The 13,067-nt window shown below is 44.3% G+C and overlaps 1 protein-coding gene across 2 annotated transcripts; it reads right to left on the bottom strand.

Moving 5' to 3' along the window:
* Positions 1-1,515: 1,515 nt before the first annotated feature.
* On the bottom strand, positions 1,516-12,991 carry tusc2b (tumor suppressor 2, mitochondrial calcium regulator b). 2 transcript variants are annotated; one of them, XM_029682402.2, is made up of 4 exons: positions 12,675-12,991; positions 12,065-12,349; positions 10,410-10,530; positions 1,516-6,753 (listed from the first exon to the last, which is right to left on the bottom strand). In XM_029682402.2, exons 2-4 carry the CDS (start codon positions 12,217-12,219, stop codon positions 6,688-6,690), a joined length of 342 nt encoding a protein of 113 aa, XP_029538262.1. In that variant the 5' UTR covers positions 12,220-12,349; positions 12,675-12,991; the 3' UTR covers positions 1,516-6,687. The 2 variants fall into 2 exon arrangements, with proteins under 2 accessions (XP_029538262.1, XP_029538263.1); XM_029682403.2 differs by having other exon boundaries at positions 12,848-12,991.
* Between the last annotated feature and the right edge of the window lie 76 nt (positions 12,992-13,067).

Below are 13,067 nucleotides of genomic sequence, written 5' to 3'. Positions count from 1 at the left end.
GAATTGACTATATAAATAAAGCTTGATTTTGATTTGAAGTTGGTTGGATGTCCTTTGGGTGTTAGACCAATCTTGATAAACACGGGAAACTGTTGTGTGAAAAACCCAGCAGCGTTGCAGTTCATGACACGCTCAAACCTGTTCACATGGCACCTACTATGCTACCCAGTTCAAAGACACTTAAATATTTTGTCTTGCCTATTCACCCCGTGAATGACACAAATACACAATTCACGTCTCAATTGTCTCAAGGCATAAAAACATTCTTTAACCTGTATCAGCACCCTTCCTCTACACTGATTGGAGTGGATTTAACACAAGTGACATAAATAAGGGATCATAGCGTTCACCTGGATTTACCTGGTCAGTATGTCATGTTTTGTATACTCATATATATATACATACACACACTCACTGGCCAGTTTATTAGATTCACCACCTTGTTCACGAAAATGGATCGCTCCTACAGACAGTGAGTTACTTGGCCGTGGCTTGCTATATCATGCAGGCAGACAGGCATCGAGGCATTCAGTTACTGTTCGATTGAATGTTGGAATGTGCAAAACTAGTGAACTAAGCAACTTCGAGCGTGGTATGATAGTCAGTGCCAGGCACTCTGGATCCAGTATGTCACACACACGACAGTGTCTAGGGTTTAACGAGAATGGTGATACATCCAGTCAGCAGCAGTTCTGTGGTGGCGAAAACAGCTCGTTGATGAGAGAGGTCAAAGAAGAATGGCAAGAATCGTGCAAGCTACCAGATGGGCCACAAATAGACAAATAATGATGCAGAACAGCATCTTGGAACGCACAACTCGTCGATCCTTGTTACGGATGGACTATTGCAGCGGATGATCACACCGGGTTTCTAATGTTTTGTACACTTGGTGTATATTATGTGTGGGGAAAACGCTATATGGTTGTATAAAAGCCAACATGAACAAATAGGTCACTCATGTTCACTTTCATCCCAAAGAATTTAGGGCTTCTCGAAAGTCCCCCACAGAAAGATTCAGAATTTCAGAACACAACCTTACCAAAAAACAAAACTTTCCATTTCACCCTTGCATAACCCTTCACCCAACCTCTGGAATATTGTTCTAGCCTTGTGGAAAAGTGCAGAGACATCAAAAAAACGCTTCAACGCTGTTTCATCTCCCTCCCGTGACGGTACTATACACAGTGACTCTTCTCAGAGTTTTTTTGTAGTCGGTAAAGAAAGAAAATTAAAACGTGTATAAAAGCAATAAAGTGGAGTGGATCCTGACCCAGCATTCTTTTATCCTTTAAGCAGAACAATAACTCAGACAGCTTTCCATGAAGAACATTTCCCATGGCATGAAGTGGGCATGACCATTCTGCTGACCCTTACACACACACACACACACAATACACATTCAGATGGTCAAATAAGACAAAGCATAGTTTTGAAAAAGACACAGGCTTATTTTAACACCTTTCTACGGAATAATATGTTGTGTAAGTTCTACACATGGAACACTCAAAATCAATCTTAAATTAATCATTATTTATTGACAGCAAGCTGGAGAGGTCACAGTCAAACTTCGATGCATATAGTACCGGTCTGAAGTAAGCTCCACCGGGGCAGTCCCGTTAGTTCTCCTATATACTGCTTATTCATTATTCATATTTAATTCATCATTAACATTTGGTTCATGCATGTGACCGACCAATACCTCACGAGGATTCTTCTCTCCAAGCTGAGACCTTGAAACTGAGATATCCCTTTCGTTCTCAAAACAAGGTTCTGGGCATACTGCCAAATTGCAGATACTGATAGTGAGGATTCCTCCCAGGCACATTTAATCAGTCACTTGCATGAACACAGACATTTGTTATTAGAAAAGCACAAACATACAATTTTCATCACAAATAAATAGGTGAAAGGTGTGTGAGTGAAAGGTAGCCCCCCAAATACAAACATTCACACCACACACCCGGTGAGAGTTGCCTTTCGCTGTTTCCTGTGCAGTAGTTGGGGTCACTTATTCCACCATTTGGACGTCAGTGACATCCTCCCCAGGTTGCATTTACCCCTTTCAGCACATCGTCACAGGACAGGATGAGGCCTCCCAAAACAACAGGAACATTAGTGGGTTGTGGCTGCTGTGACAGCGTGACACCGACAACCGCACAGTACCCATTGGTGTGGCACCAGGGCCAAGGACATGATGCCACACACTGCTGCTGAACATACAGTACTGGTACTGCCTGGGCACAATCTTCAGCTGCCAACTGTGCCAGGGTCAAGAGAACACTCAGACGAAACCATCTTGTGTAAACACGTTAGCGATTCAAAGCCTTCAATAGTTCCATAATGTGAAATGCAAACAATGTCTCTGAAGCCTGTCGGACAGATCTAATGCTTACCTCTGGAGTAAAATAAGGGTTCAGGTCAGAGCCATTAGTGATCTTAGTGAAACGGATTCTATCTATGCAACCTAGACACAATATAGTGAATGACAGTGACAACTTTTCAAGTTGTGCATTCCAGACTGCACATGCTCCGATCAGTGGGAGAGAAACTGCAGCAGCAGCCTCTGTGGCATCTAGCTACTGCTCTGGAATTGAATGAAGTCCGTGTAATTACTGTGGTGTCATCTGCTAGCAATCAGACACCATTTACAACAGAGAATGACATGCTATATGCAGCACATACACACACAGGTAGACCCCCTTACCTGGAATATCAAACACACTGACATCGTGGAAGGACCACTTGAGAAGGTATGTAGAATGTGTAAAAACACACCCTCACATTGATTGATGAACTCCAACCTCCCCTCCCATGCACCCTACCACTGTACCACCCTGGTTGTCAAACTAAAGTTAAAGGACTTGGTAAACATTGCAGGCGACCACCGACTGACTGATCTGCAAATCACCTTGCATCCTATTCAATATTATTTGTAGATCCGTCAGTCAGTCATCATTTATTGAAAATGCACCATGTCAGCTGCAATGTCAAACAAGTCCAATCACTTCCATAACAGCGCATTTCATATTATGGCTTGACACTGCAGGAGTCATCTGTGCCCAGAACCCAAGCAGTCATGTCCAGAGCCTTCTGTTTACATAGAGACATACAGTATTAGAAGGCTCTGCTGATGTTCAGCTAGATTTGACCACTATCAATACCTCTTCCATTGAGCTGAGTTAACTGAGGATACAAGTAGCAATTTATCAGACAAAAGCGTATAAAACAGGCATACATGGGCCCATATGGCATAAATTATTAGATTTGAAACTCCCACCCCTTACCCAATTAAAACCCATCTTGCTGTCTCCGGGGAGCTCAGCGCCTGTCTTCAGAACAGGGATTAACTCAAGGAAATGAGACTGCAGGGGACCAGTGTGTGGGAGAGTGGCCAATGGGGGCTGTGAAATCCAATTAACGTCCCCCTGTGAGGTAGGCTAGAGAGGTGTGTGTCTGTGGACATGGTAATTCAATAGAATGTGCCTTGGTGAACATGAACATACTCTGGCCCAATGTTGATCTTTCAGGGAAAGGTCTGGAAGTGTATACCCGTTAGATAAGGCGAGCTTCCTACACTTCAATACAACTGGCAGATAATGGCTCATAATACAATCATCTGTCTAACATCTGGAAAGGTCCCTTAGAGCAATGCTCTCATTGGTTGGCCAGAACAATGGTGTTGTTGGACATGAGTTTACCTGGTCTCATAGCATTTCACATTATTCTGTACGTAAATCCAAACTTCTATGTTATGAATTCTAGCTAGGTGGCAAACATTAGCTAGGCTAGGAGTTAGGTTAAAGGATTAAGGGTTACATTTAGGGAAGGGTTAGCTAACATGCTAAGAAGATGCAAAGTAGTAAGTAGTTGAAAAGTTGCTAATTAGCTAAAATTCTAAAGTTGTCCATGAGATTTGAACTCGCAACCATTGGGTTGCTAGTCGTTTGCCCTAGACGCCCACCCATCTACCCCTACTTTCATTTTTGCCTTAAGTAACCATCTGTCTTATGTAACCATACCAAATGTAACATATCCTGGATTTAAATTTACAATGTTACGTCTAGTCTATAGGATCAGGCTGGCAGAGATAAGGGGGGGGGGGGGGGGGGGTCTCCTTTTGGGGTCACTAGGGGAAATGCTTGAGCCAATCACTACTACTGGAGGTTAAAGGGCAAATATCAAAGTTTCTGCAGAATCAAATTACTTATAAACTGGGTAGCTTGGGTCCTGGATGCTGATTGGCTGAAAGGTATGATGCAAAATGACTTATTGACTGTTCCAATTATGTTGGTAACCGGTTAATAATAGCAATAAGGCACCTCTGGGATTTGTGGTATATGGCAAATATACCACGACTAAGGGCTGTATCCAGGGACTCCAAAACTGCGTCTGGATGCTCCGTATGGAGGGTGTAAAGCAACTGTGGAGCTTCCGAAGGTCAAATCTAGGTTCGCACCGCATCGTCCTGAGCCTCACAAATGTAAAAATGCGGAGGGCTGCGTTTCACTCCACATTGGCATGATTGGTTGACTGTAGGTAGGGACAGTATGTCCTGTATAAACACAAACTCACTTCCTTGACAGCTGTGTGAAGCATGAACGCCCTGACTTCTGCAGAGGCCCGCATCGCAGTAAACAGACTCCAGAATGACCATAAATTGGCTTTTATACAAGTCAGGGGCAGAGGACACAGAAGTTCCATAGTTGAAATTAGGGAAACATGGGTTTGGCTGTGTTTACACTGGCAGCCCAATTCTAATCTTTTGCCCAATTATTGGCAAAATAGCTGATCTGAATGGTAAAAAAATCAAATAAAAAAAGATCAGAATTGGGCTGCCTGTGTAAACGCAGTCTTTGTGTAATGGTGCATGGAATAAATAAAAAGGGACAGACATTTTGAGTTGTGATTTTTTTAAAACAAAGCCATTTTATAACAGATAATAAATTAACAATTAAATGTATCGCCCAAAGCAGCGAAGACTTTCCCAGAGTCTCAAGTCAATGCTTGGACCCATATTTAAAAAGCGGCTCGGCGTAGGCTTGACTATAATCTCAAAGGGTTAACACTGATCCTAGATCAGCACCGACTCAGACGATTCATGATTAGGATTGACCTCCACAGGCCTCCCGGGTGGCGCAGTGGTTAAGGGCGCTGTACTGCAGCGCCAGCTGTGCCATCAGAGTCCCTGGGTTCGTGCCCAGGCTCTGTTGTAACTGGCCGCGACCGGGAGGTCCGTGGGGCGACGCACAATTGGCCTAGCGTCGTCCGGGTTAGGGAGGGCTTGGTCGGTAGGGATGTCCTTGTCTCATCGCGCACCAGCGACTCCTGTAGCGGGCCGGGCGCAGTGCGCGCTAACCAAGGTTGCCGGGTGCACGGTGTAGCCTCCGACACATTGGTGCGGCTGGCTTCCGGGTTGGATGCGCGCTGTGTTAAGAAGCAGTACGGCTGGTTGGGTTGTGTATCGGAGGACGCATGACATTCAACCTTGGTCTCTCCCGAGCCCGTACGGGAGTTGTAGCGATGAGACAAGATAGTAGCTACTACAATAATTGGATACCACGAAAATTGAAAAAAAAAAAAAAAAAAAAAAAAGATTTGACCTCCACAGCCAGTCAATTAAACATCACATTAAAATCAGCTCCGATCATGTCACACCTTATTCCCAGCTAACACACCAGACTCCAATAATCAACTAATTATGATCTTCAGTTTAGAATGTTTAAATCAGCAGTGTTTGCTAACGATGGGGGAAAAAATGCGACACCCCACTTGCTCCCCCGAGGACTAGACGTAAAATGTCCATTAAAATGTTCCTATACCGGACCTCATGATTTTGCCCTAATGGGTTAAGCCTGACATTACCCCATCCAAAGTAGTTAAAAAATTCCAGGAACTTTCAATAAATTCCCTGGTTTTCGAGAAGTCCTGGTTGGGGGGGATTATGGATTCTGGGAATCTTCCAACAGGGATTTCTGGAAAACCAGGAAATGTAATGCTGGAATTTTGCAACTCTACTTTGGATGCTCTGAAGACTGAACAGGTAAAAGGAAAATCTCACCCCTTAATACCTGTTCCCCTCGTTCCCCTCCGTACAGATGGCAAATTCCCTCTAGGCCAGGGGTTTAAAGACATCGGACCTCGGCCTATTCTGAAAGACACTACTCTACTTAACAGCCCATGGGTCAATTGGCCTCTTACATTCTCCTTACAAAGTACAGTGGATCATCCTACCAGAGCACACTAATGCGAGACAGGCAGACAAGGAGACACATTGTCACATTTCATATCCACTAATACACACACACACACACACAGGACCTGCATTGTATATATTGAATAGGATGAGGGTAACGCGAGCAGAATGATGTCTTCATCATCATACATCTTCTCTGACATCACTGATGGGACTCCGTGAGTGACCACTCACTACTGTGTGTAGCGCGACTGCACACGGGCCACACCTTACAGAGCCGCATGTCATGCAGTCTCAACACGCGTTGAGCCACAGCACATCTGTCCTCACAGGTCAGGGCACCCCGGCAAAACATCATCACGGGGAGACCATGGCGAATTAGAGGAGGGTAGGTGGAGGGCTTCAGGGTAAAGTATAGGTGGAGGGAGAAACAAAGGGACCGAGTTGACAGTGGCTAGTCTGAGTCTGGTCTCAGAACATGGAACCAGGCTTCCTCAAACCTCACAGAGAACGACCGGGAAATCCACATGGATGCAGGGGTGATCCAGCTTTACGGTTCCCTAGAAGGGAAAGGAGACGGAAAACACAAAACTAAGCACATGATCATTCATTATATACCTAGCCCGTAACATTCAGAGATGTGATCAGGATATTGCCATATTGAATACACTGGTTTAAAGAAGGTCATACCAAGGATCACTTAGCTATTTGATTTGGAATTTTAAGACCCCTTGAAGTATCAAAAATATATAAATCAAATCAAATTGTATTTGTCACATACACATGGTTAGCAGATGTTAATGCGAATGTAGCGAAATGCTTGTGCTTCTAGTTCCGACAATGCAGTGATAACCAACAAGTAATCTAACTAACAATTCCAAAACTACTGTCTTATACACAGTGTAAGGGGATAAGGAATATGTACATAAGGATATATGAATGAGTGATGGTACAGAGCAGCATACAGTAGATGGTATCGAGTACAGTATATACATATGAGATGAGTATGTAGACAAAGTAAACAAAGTGGCATAGTTAAAGTGGCTAGTGACATAAGGATGCAGTCGATGATCTAGAGTACAGTATATACGTATGCATATGAGATGAATAATGTAGGGTAAGTAACATTATATAAGGTAGCATTGTTTAAAGTGTCTAGTGATATATTTACATCATTTCCCATCAATTCCCATTATTAAAGTGGCTGGAGTTGGGTCAGTGTCAATGACAGTGTGTTGGCAGCAGCCACTCAATGTTAGTGGTGGCTGTTTAACTGTCTGATGGCCTTGAGATAGAAGCTGTTTTTCAGTCTCTCGGTCCCAGCTTTGATGCACCTGTACTGACCTCGCCTTCTGGATGATAGCGGGGTGAACAGGCAGTGGTTCGGGTGGTTGATGTCCTTGATGATCTTTATGGCCTTCCTGTAACATCGGGTGGTGTAGGTGTCCTGGAGGGCAGGTAGTTTGCCCCCGGTGATGCGTTGTGCAGACCTCACTACCCTCTGGAGAGCCTTACGGTTGAGGGCGGAGCAGTTGTCGTACCAGGCGGTGATACAGCCCGCCAGGATGCTCTCGATTGTGCATCTGTAGAAGTTTGTGAGTGCTTTTGGTGACAAGCCGAATTTCTTCAGCCTCCTGAGGTTGAAGAGGCGCTGCTGCGCCTTCTTCACGACGCTGTCAGTGTGAGTGGACCAATTCAGTTTGTCTGTGATGTGTATGCCGAGGAACTTAAAACTTGCTACCCTCTCCACTACTGATCCATCGATGTGGATAGGGGGGTGTTCCCTCTGCTGTTTCCTGAAGTCCACAATCATCTCCTTAGTTTTGTTGACGTTGAGTATGAGGTTATTTTCCTGACACCACACTCCGAGGGCCCTCACCTCCTCCCTGTAGGCCGTCTCGTCGTTGTTGGTAATCAAGCCTACCACTGTTGTGTCGTACGCAAACTTGATGATTGAGTTGGAGGCGTGCGTGGCCACGCAGTCGTGGGTGAACAGGGAGTACAGGAGAGGGCTCAGAACGCACCCTTGTGGGGCCCCCGTGTTGAGGATCAGCGGGGAGGAGATGTTGTTGCCTACCCTCACCACCTGGGGGCGGCCCGTCAGGAAGTCCAGTACCCAGTTGCACAGGGCGGGGTCGAGACCCAGGGTCTCGAGCTTGATGACGAGCTTGGAGGGTACTATGGTGTTGAATGCCGAGCTGTAGTCGATGAACAGCATTCTCACATAGGTATTCCTCTTGTCCAGGTGGGTTAGGGCAGTGTGCAGTGTGGTTGAGATTGCATCGTCTGTGGACCTATTTGGGCGGTAAGCAAATTCGAGTGGGTCTAGGGTGTCAGGTAGGGTGGAGGTGATATGGTCCTTGACTAGTCTCTCAAAGCACTTCATGATGACGGAAGTGAGTGCTACGGGGCGGTAGTCGTTTAGCTCAGTTACCTTAGCTTTCTTGGGAACAGGAACAATGGTGGCCCTCTTGAAGCATGTGGGAACAGCAGACTGGTATAGGGATTGATTGAATATGTCCGTAAACACACCGGCCAGCTGGTCTGCGCATGCTCTGAGGGCGCGGTTGGGGATGCCGTCTGGGCCTGCAGCCTTGCAAGGGTTAACACGTTTAAATGTCTTACTCACCTCGGCTGCAGTGAAGGAGAGACCGCATGTTTTCGTTGCAGGCCGTGTCAGTGGCACTGTATTGTCCTCAAAGCGGGCAAAAAAGTTATTTAGTCTGCCTGGGAGCAAGACATCCTGGTCCGTGACTGGGCTGAGTTTCTTCTTGTAGTCCGTGATTGACTGTAGACCCTGCCACATGCCTCTTGTGTCTGAGCCATTGAATTGAGATTCCACTTTGTCTCTGTACTGACGCTTAGCTTGTTTAATAGCCTTGCGGAGGGAATAGCTGCATTGTTTATATTCGGACATGTTACCAGACACCTTGCCCTGATTAAAAGCAGTGGTTCGCGCTTTCAGTTTCACGCGAATGCTGCCATCAATCCACGGTTTCTGGTTTGGGAATGTTTTTATCGTTGCTATGGGAACGACATCTTCGACGCACGTTCTAATGAACTCGCACACCAAATCAGCGTATTCGTCAATATTTCCATCTGACGCAATACGAAACATGTCCCAGTCCACGTAATGGAAGCAGTCTTGGAGTGTGGAGTCAGCTTGGTCTGACCAGCGTTGGACAGACCTCAGCGTGGGAGCCTCTTGTTTTAGTTTCTGCCTGTAGGCAGGGATCAGCAAAATGGAGTCGTGGTCAGCTTTTCCGTAAGGGGGGCGGGGCAGGGCCTTATATGCGTCGCGGAAGTTAGAGTAACAATGATCCAAGGTTTTACCACCCCTGGTTGCGCAATCGATATGCTGATAAAATTTAGGGAGTCTTGTTTTCAGATTAGCTTTGTTAAAATCCCCAGCTACAATGAATGCAACCTCCGGATAAATGGTTTCCAGTTTGCAAAGAGTTAAATAAAGTTCGTTCAGAGCCATCGATGTGTCTGCTTGGGGGGGGATATATACGGCTGTGATTATAATCGAAACCAAAATGTTTTTTTGCCTTACCTGCTATTAGCACAAACACATTGAATAACATTCACTAGATGGAACAAATATCTAAGCAAGTTCTTCTTTTTTTTTTTTTTTTAAGTACATGTATGTTACCCCTTGTTTTTGGAACAGTCTCCATATACATTTCCATTCATTTAATTTTTAAACTGGTACTGGGGGACCTTCAGACAAGCCTTTGGGCATCCTAGAGTCTCACCTTTCCACAGAGATCATATTAGTGTGCAGGCCAAACCGTTTGGACGCTACAGATGATTGTGAGAAAACTGAGAAAACTGATTTTCATGTCTCATGGTCTGACAAACACTGCTCTAGCGTTGTCACCTCTCACGGCTGATGCGGAAGTGTGACATCTGCAGATTGAGGCTCATCCAATGCAACAAATCAAATATCCATAGCTTAAGACTGACATATGGGGAATAAAATTAAAATAAATGCTAATTACATTTCCGTAGGGACACGGACATCCACTCTAAGGGGTTAACTACAATTTTAAAAATCTAATACCGGGGGGGGTTCATGAGTGCAAACCATAGCAAGCAGTTTCTATTGGACAAATTCAGGTAGGACCCCCCCCCCCCATTTCATCCTGTTTGTTTTCTAGTGAATATACCCCTGAATTTCATATTCTGACAGTTTGAGAGAAGGGCCTGTTACCTGAGGTATGAGGTTTTTCTGGATCTTCTTCAGTTTGGCCCTCTTACGGCCGTTCTTCATCACAACTGTCTCCTCGTAGAACTCGTGGGCCAGGTCTCCATCCTCGTCAAAGTACAGGGAGCTGAAGGCAGATAAAGGTTACTGCTGGGTGGGGTCCAGAGAAATAAGAGCATGACGAATGTCTACCCAGTACAGATGTTGCATGGTTAAACCCCTCCCCTCGCTCACTGCCACACTGAGATAGAAAGGGATGTCAAACATGTGCCACTTTAATAATGGAAATTGATGTAAAAATGTATCACTAGCCACTTTAAACAATGCCACTTAATATAATGTTTACATACCCTACATTACTCATCTCATATGTATATGTATATACTGTACTCTATATCTACTGCATCTTTATGTAATACATATATCACTAGTAGAGGTTGACCGATTATGATTTTTCAACGCCGATACCGATTATTGGAGGACCCAAAAAGCAGATACCGATTAAACTGACAATTTTTTTTATTTTATTTGTAATAATGACAATTACAACAATACTGAATGAACACTTATTTTACCTTAATATAATACATCAATAAAATCAATATAGCCTCAAATAAATAATGAAACACATTTAATTTGGTTTAAATAATGCAAAAACAAAGTGTTGGAGAAGAAAGTAAAAGTGCATTATTTGCCATGTAAGAAAGCTAACGTTTAAGTTCCTTGCTCAGAACATATGAAAGCTGGTGGTTCCTTTTCTTCAATATTCCCTTCAATATCTTCAATATTCCCAGGTAAGAAGTTTTAGGTTGTAGTTATTATAGGAATTATAGAACTATCAGCCACCCTCGAAGCAGCGTTACCCATGCAGAGCAAGGGAAACAACCACTCCAAGGCTCAGAGCGAGCGAGTGACGTTTGAAATGCTATTGGCGCGCGATAACTAGCCAGCCATTTCACTTCGGTTACACCAGCCTCATCTCGGGAGTTGATATGCTTGAAATCATAAACAGCGCAATGCTTGACGCACGAGCTGCTGGCAAAACGCACAAAAGTGCTGTTTGAATGAATGTCTGTCTACGCGCCTGCTTCTGCCTACCACCGCTCAGTCAGATACTTAGATAGTAAGATATATAATCTGACTGAGCATACAAGTATCTATCTGGCATGACACGCCAGATAGTAATATCATCAACCATGTGTAGTTAACTAGTGATTATGATTGATTGATTGTTTATAAGATACGTTTAATGCTAGCTAGCAACTTACCTTGGCTTACTGCATTCGCGTAACAGGCAGTCCCCTTGTGGAGTGCAACAAGAGGCAGGTCATTGCGTTGGACTAGTTAACTGTAAGGTTGCAAGATTGGATCCCCCGCATTAACATCTGCTAACCATGTGTATGTGACAAATAAAACTTGATGTGTTGATCTACGTACGCCCTGAGACACAGACCTAGAGCTACTGACATTGTGAGGGGAAGTTTCTAGAAAGATACACTATAGAAAGGGTACACTATTTTGTAAGTGAACAATATTGGCTTCAGTTTAAAGTTGAATTAGGACATCCACATTTTGCTCAATCCTGAGATGTGGCTGGTGTTCTGACTTGTAGCATGTGCTGTATGTTATGATGACATAGCTACTTGTGATGCTATATTTACCTCCATCTGGTAAACACGAAGGGCGTCCCATTTCGGAAACTTCGGAGTCTTGCCAGCGACTGTTCGTCGACTCCCTCTTTGGTTGGATCACCATCACCACTGCCTGAACCTGCAAAAGGCCAATAACCTTTGGTTTTGGAGCCACTCCCGCCCATCTTCAACTGTAGGACATTATTTTCTTGGCCGGACTGCACCCAGGAGAGATGTAGCGAGTTGATGCTCGATGTAGGTGTTGACAGGTCTTGAGACAGGGATGTTATTTATAAAGTAGAAGACAGTAGGTAGCTACAATTTAAAGGAATTACAGAGAAAGTGAGTTAGCAGCCGTTGATGAATGGTGACATGTTTCTCTGGCAGCTGCTGTTTGAACTAAAAATCATATTAGCCAGATTACATGGAATCTTATGTTGACGTCACCTGCTAACTACATGCATACGTTAGTTCTCTGTACAAAAGCATAGCTAGCTAGGACTTGAAGCTGACATTAGCTTTCAAAACCAATTAGCTAGCTAGCAATGCTAGTTAACGTTATCGGTTAGCGACCTGTTTACAGCAGTAGCGTTTCATATCTGAGACAGGTTGAAGTCTTTAGTTGGTTGGCAGAACATACCATCGGGTCTGTGATATGGTAGCTGAGGGCCTTTTAGAATATCAGATGGCTAACGTTAGCTAGCTACAAAACGCCATACGTGCTGTCAAGGTAACATTAACCAGCTAGCTAACGTTAAACGTCTCCCTTTGATTTAGGTTGCATGCTTGCAAGCACATTCACTGTCGACATACCGAGTAATTTCAGCTTGATGTCAATTAGTCGTATTTTATAACTTCCTTAGACGACGAATGTCTTCGAAGCACAGGTAGCTAACGTTAGCGCTCTGAAACTGCTAGTCACCGTTTTTAGCCTCTCACCCACTTCCATCATATGGAGGGCATGTACTTACGTCACTTCCAGTCTATTAACAAAAAAAATAAAATACAGAATGGAAGGTTAGAGAAGGTTCTT

The sequence above is a fragment of the Oncorhynchus nerka genome, linkage group LG15 (assembly GCF_034236695.1).
Source record: "Oncorhynchus nerka isolate Pitt River linkage group LG15, Oner_Uvic_2.0, whole genome shotgun sequence".
NCBI classification, from domain to species: domain Eukaryota; kingdom Metazoa; phylum Chordata; class Actinopteri; order Salmoniformes; family Salmonidae; genus Oncorhynchus; species Oncorhynchus nerka.
Note: the sequence above shows the minus strand (reverse complement) of the source record. Positions and strands in the feature narration are given on the sequence as shown.

Coding starts and splice junctions, on each gene's coding strand:
- tusc2b (XM_029682402.2), bottom strand. CDS start 12,219: ATGGGCGGGAGTGGCTCCAAAACCAAAGGTTATTGGCCTTTTGCAGGT. Junction 10,531..12,064: donor TTCGTGTTTACCAGATGGAG/GTAAATATAGCA, acceptor ATCTGCCTTCAG/CTCCCTGTACTTTGACGAGG. Junction 6,754..10,409: donor AGAAAAACCTCATACCTCAG/GTAACAGGCCCT, acceptor TTTCCCTTCTAG/GGAACCGTAAAGCTGGATCA.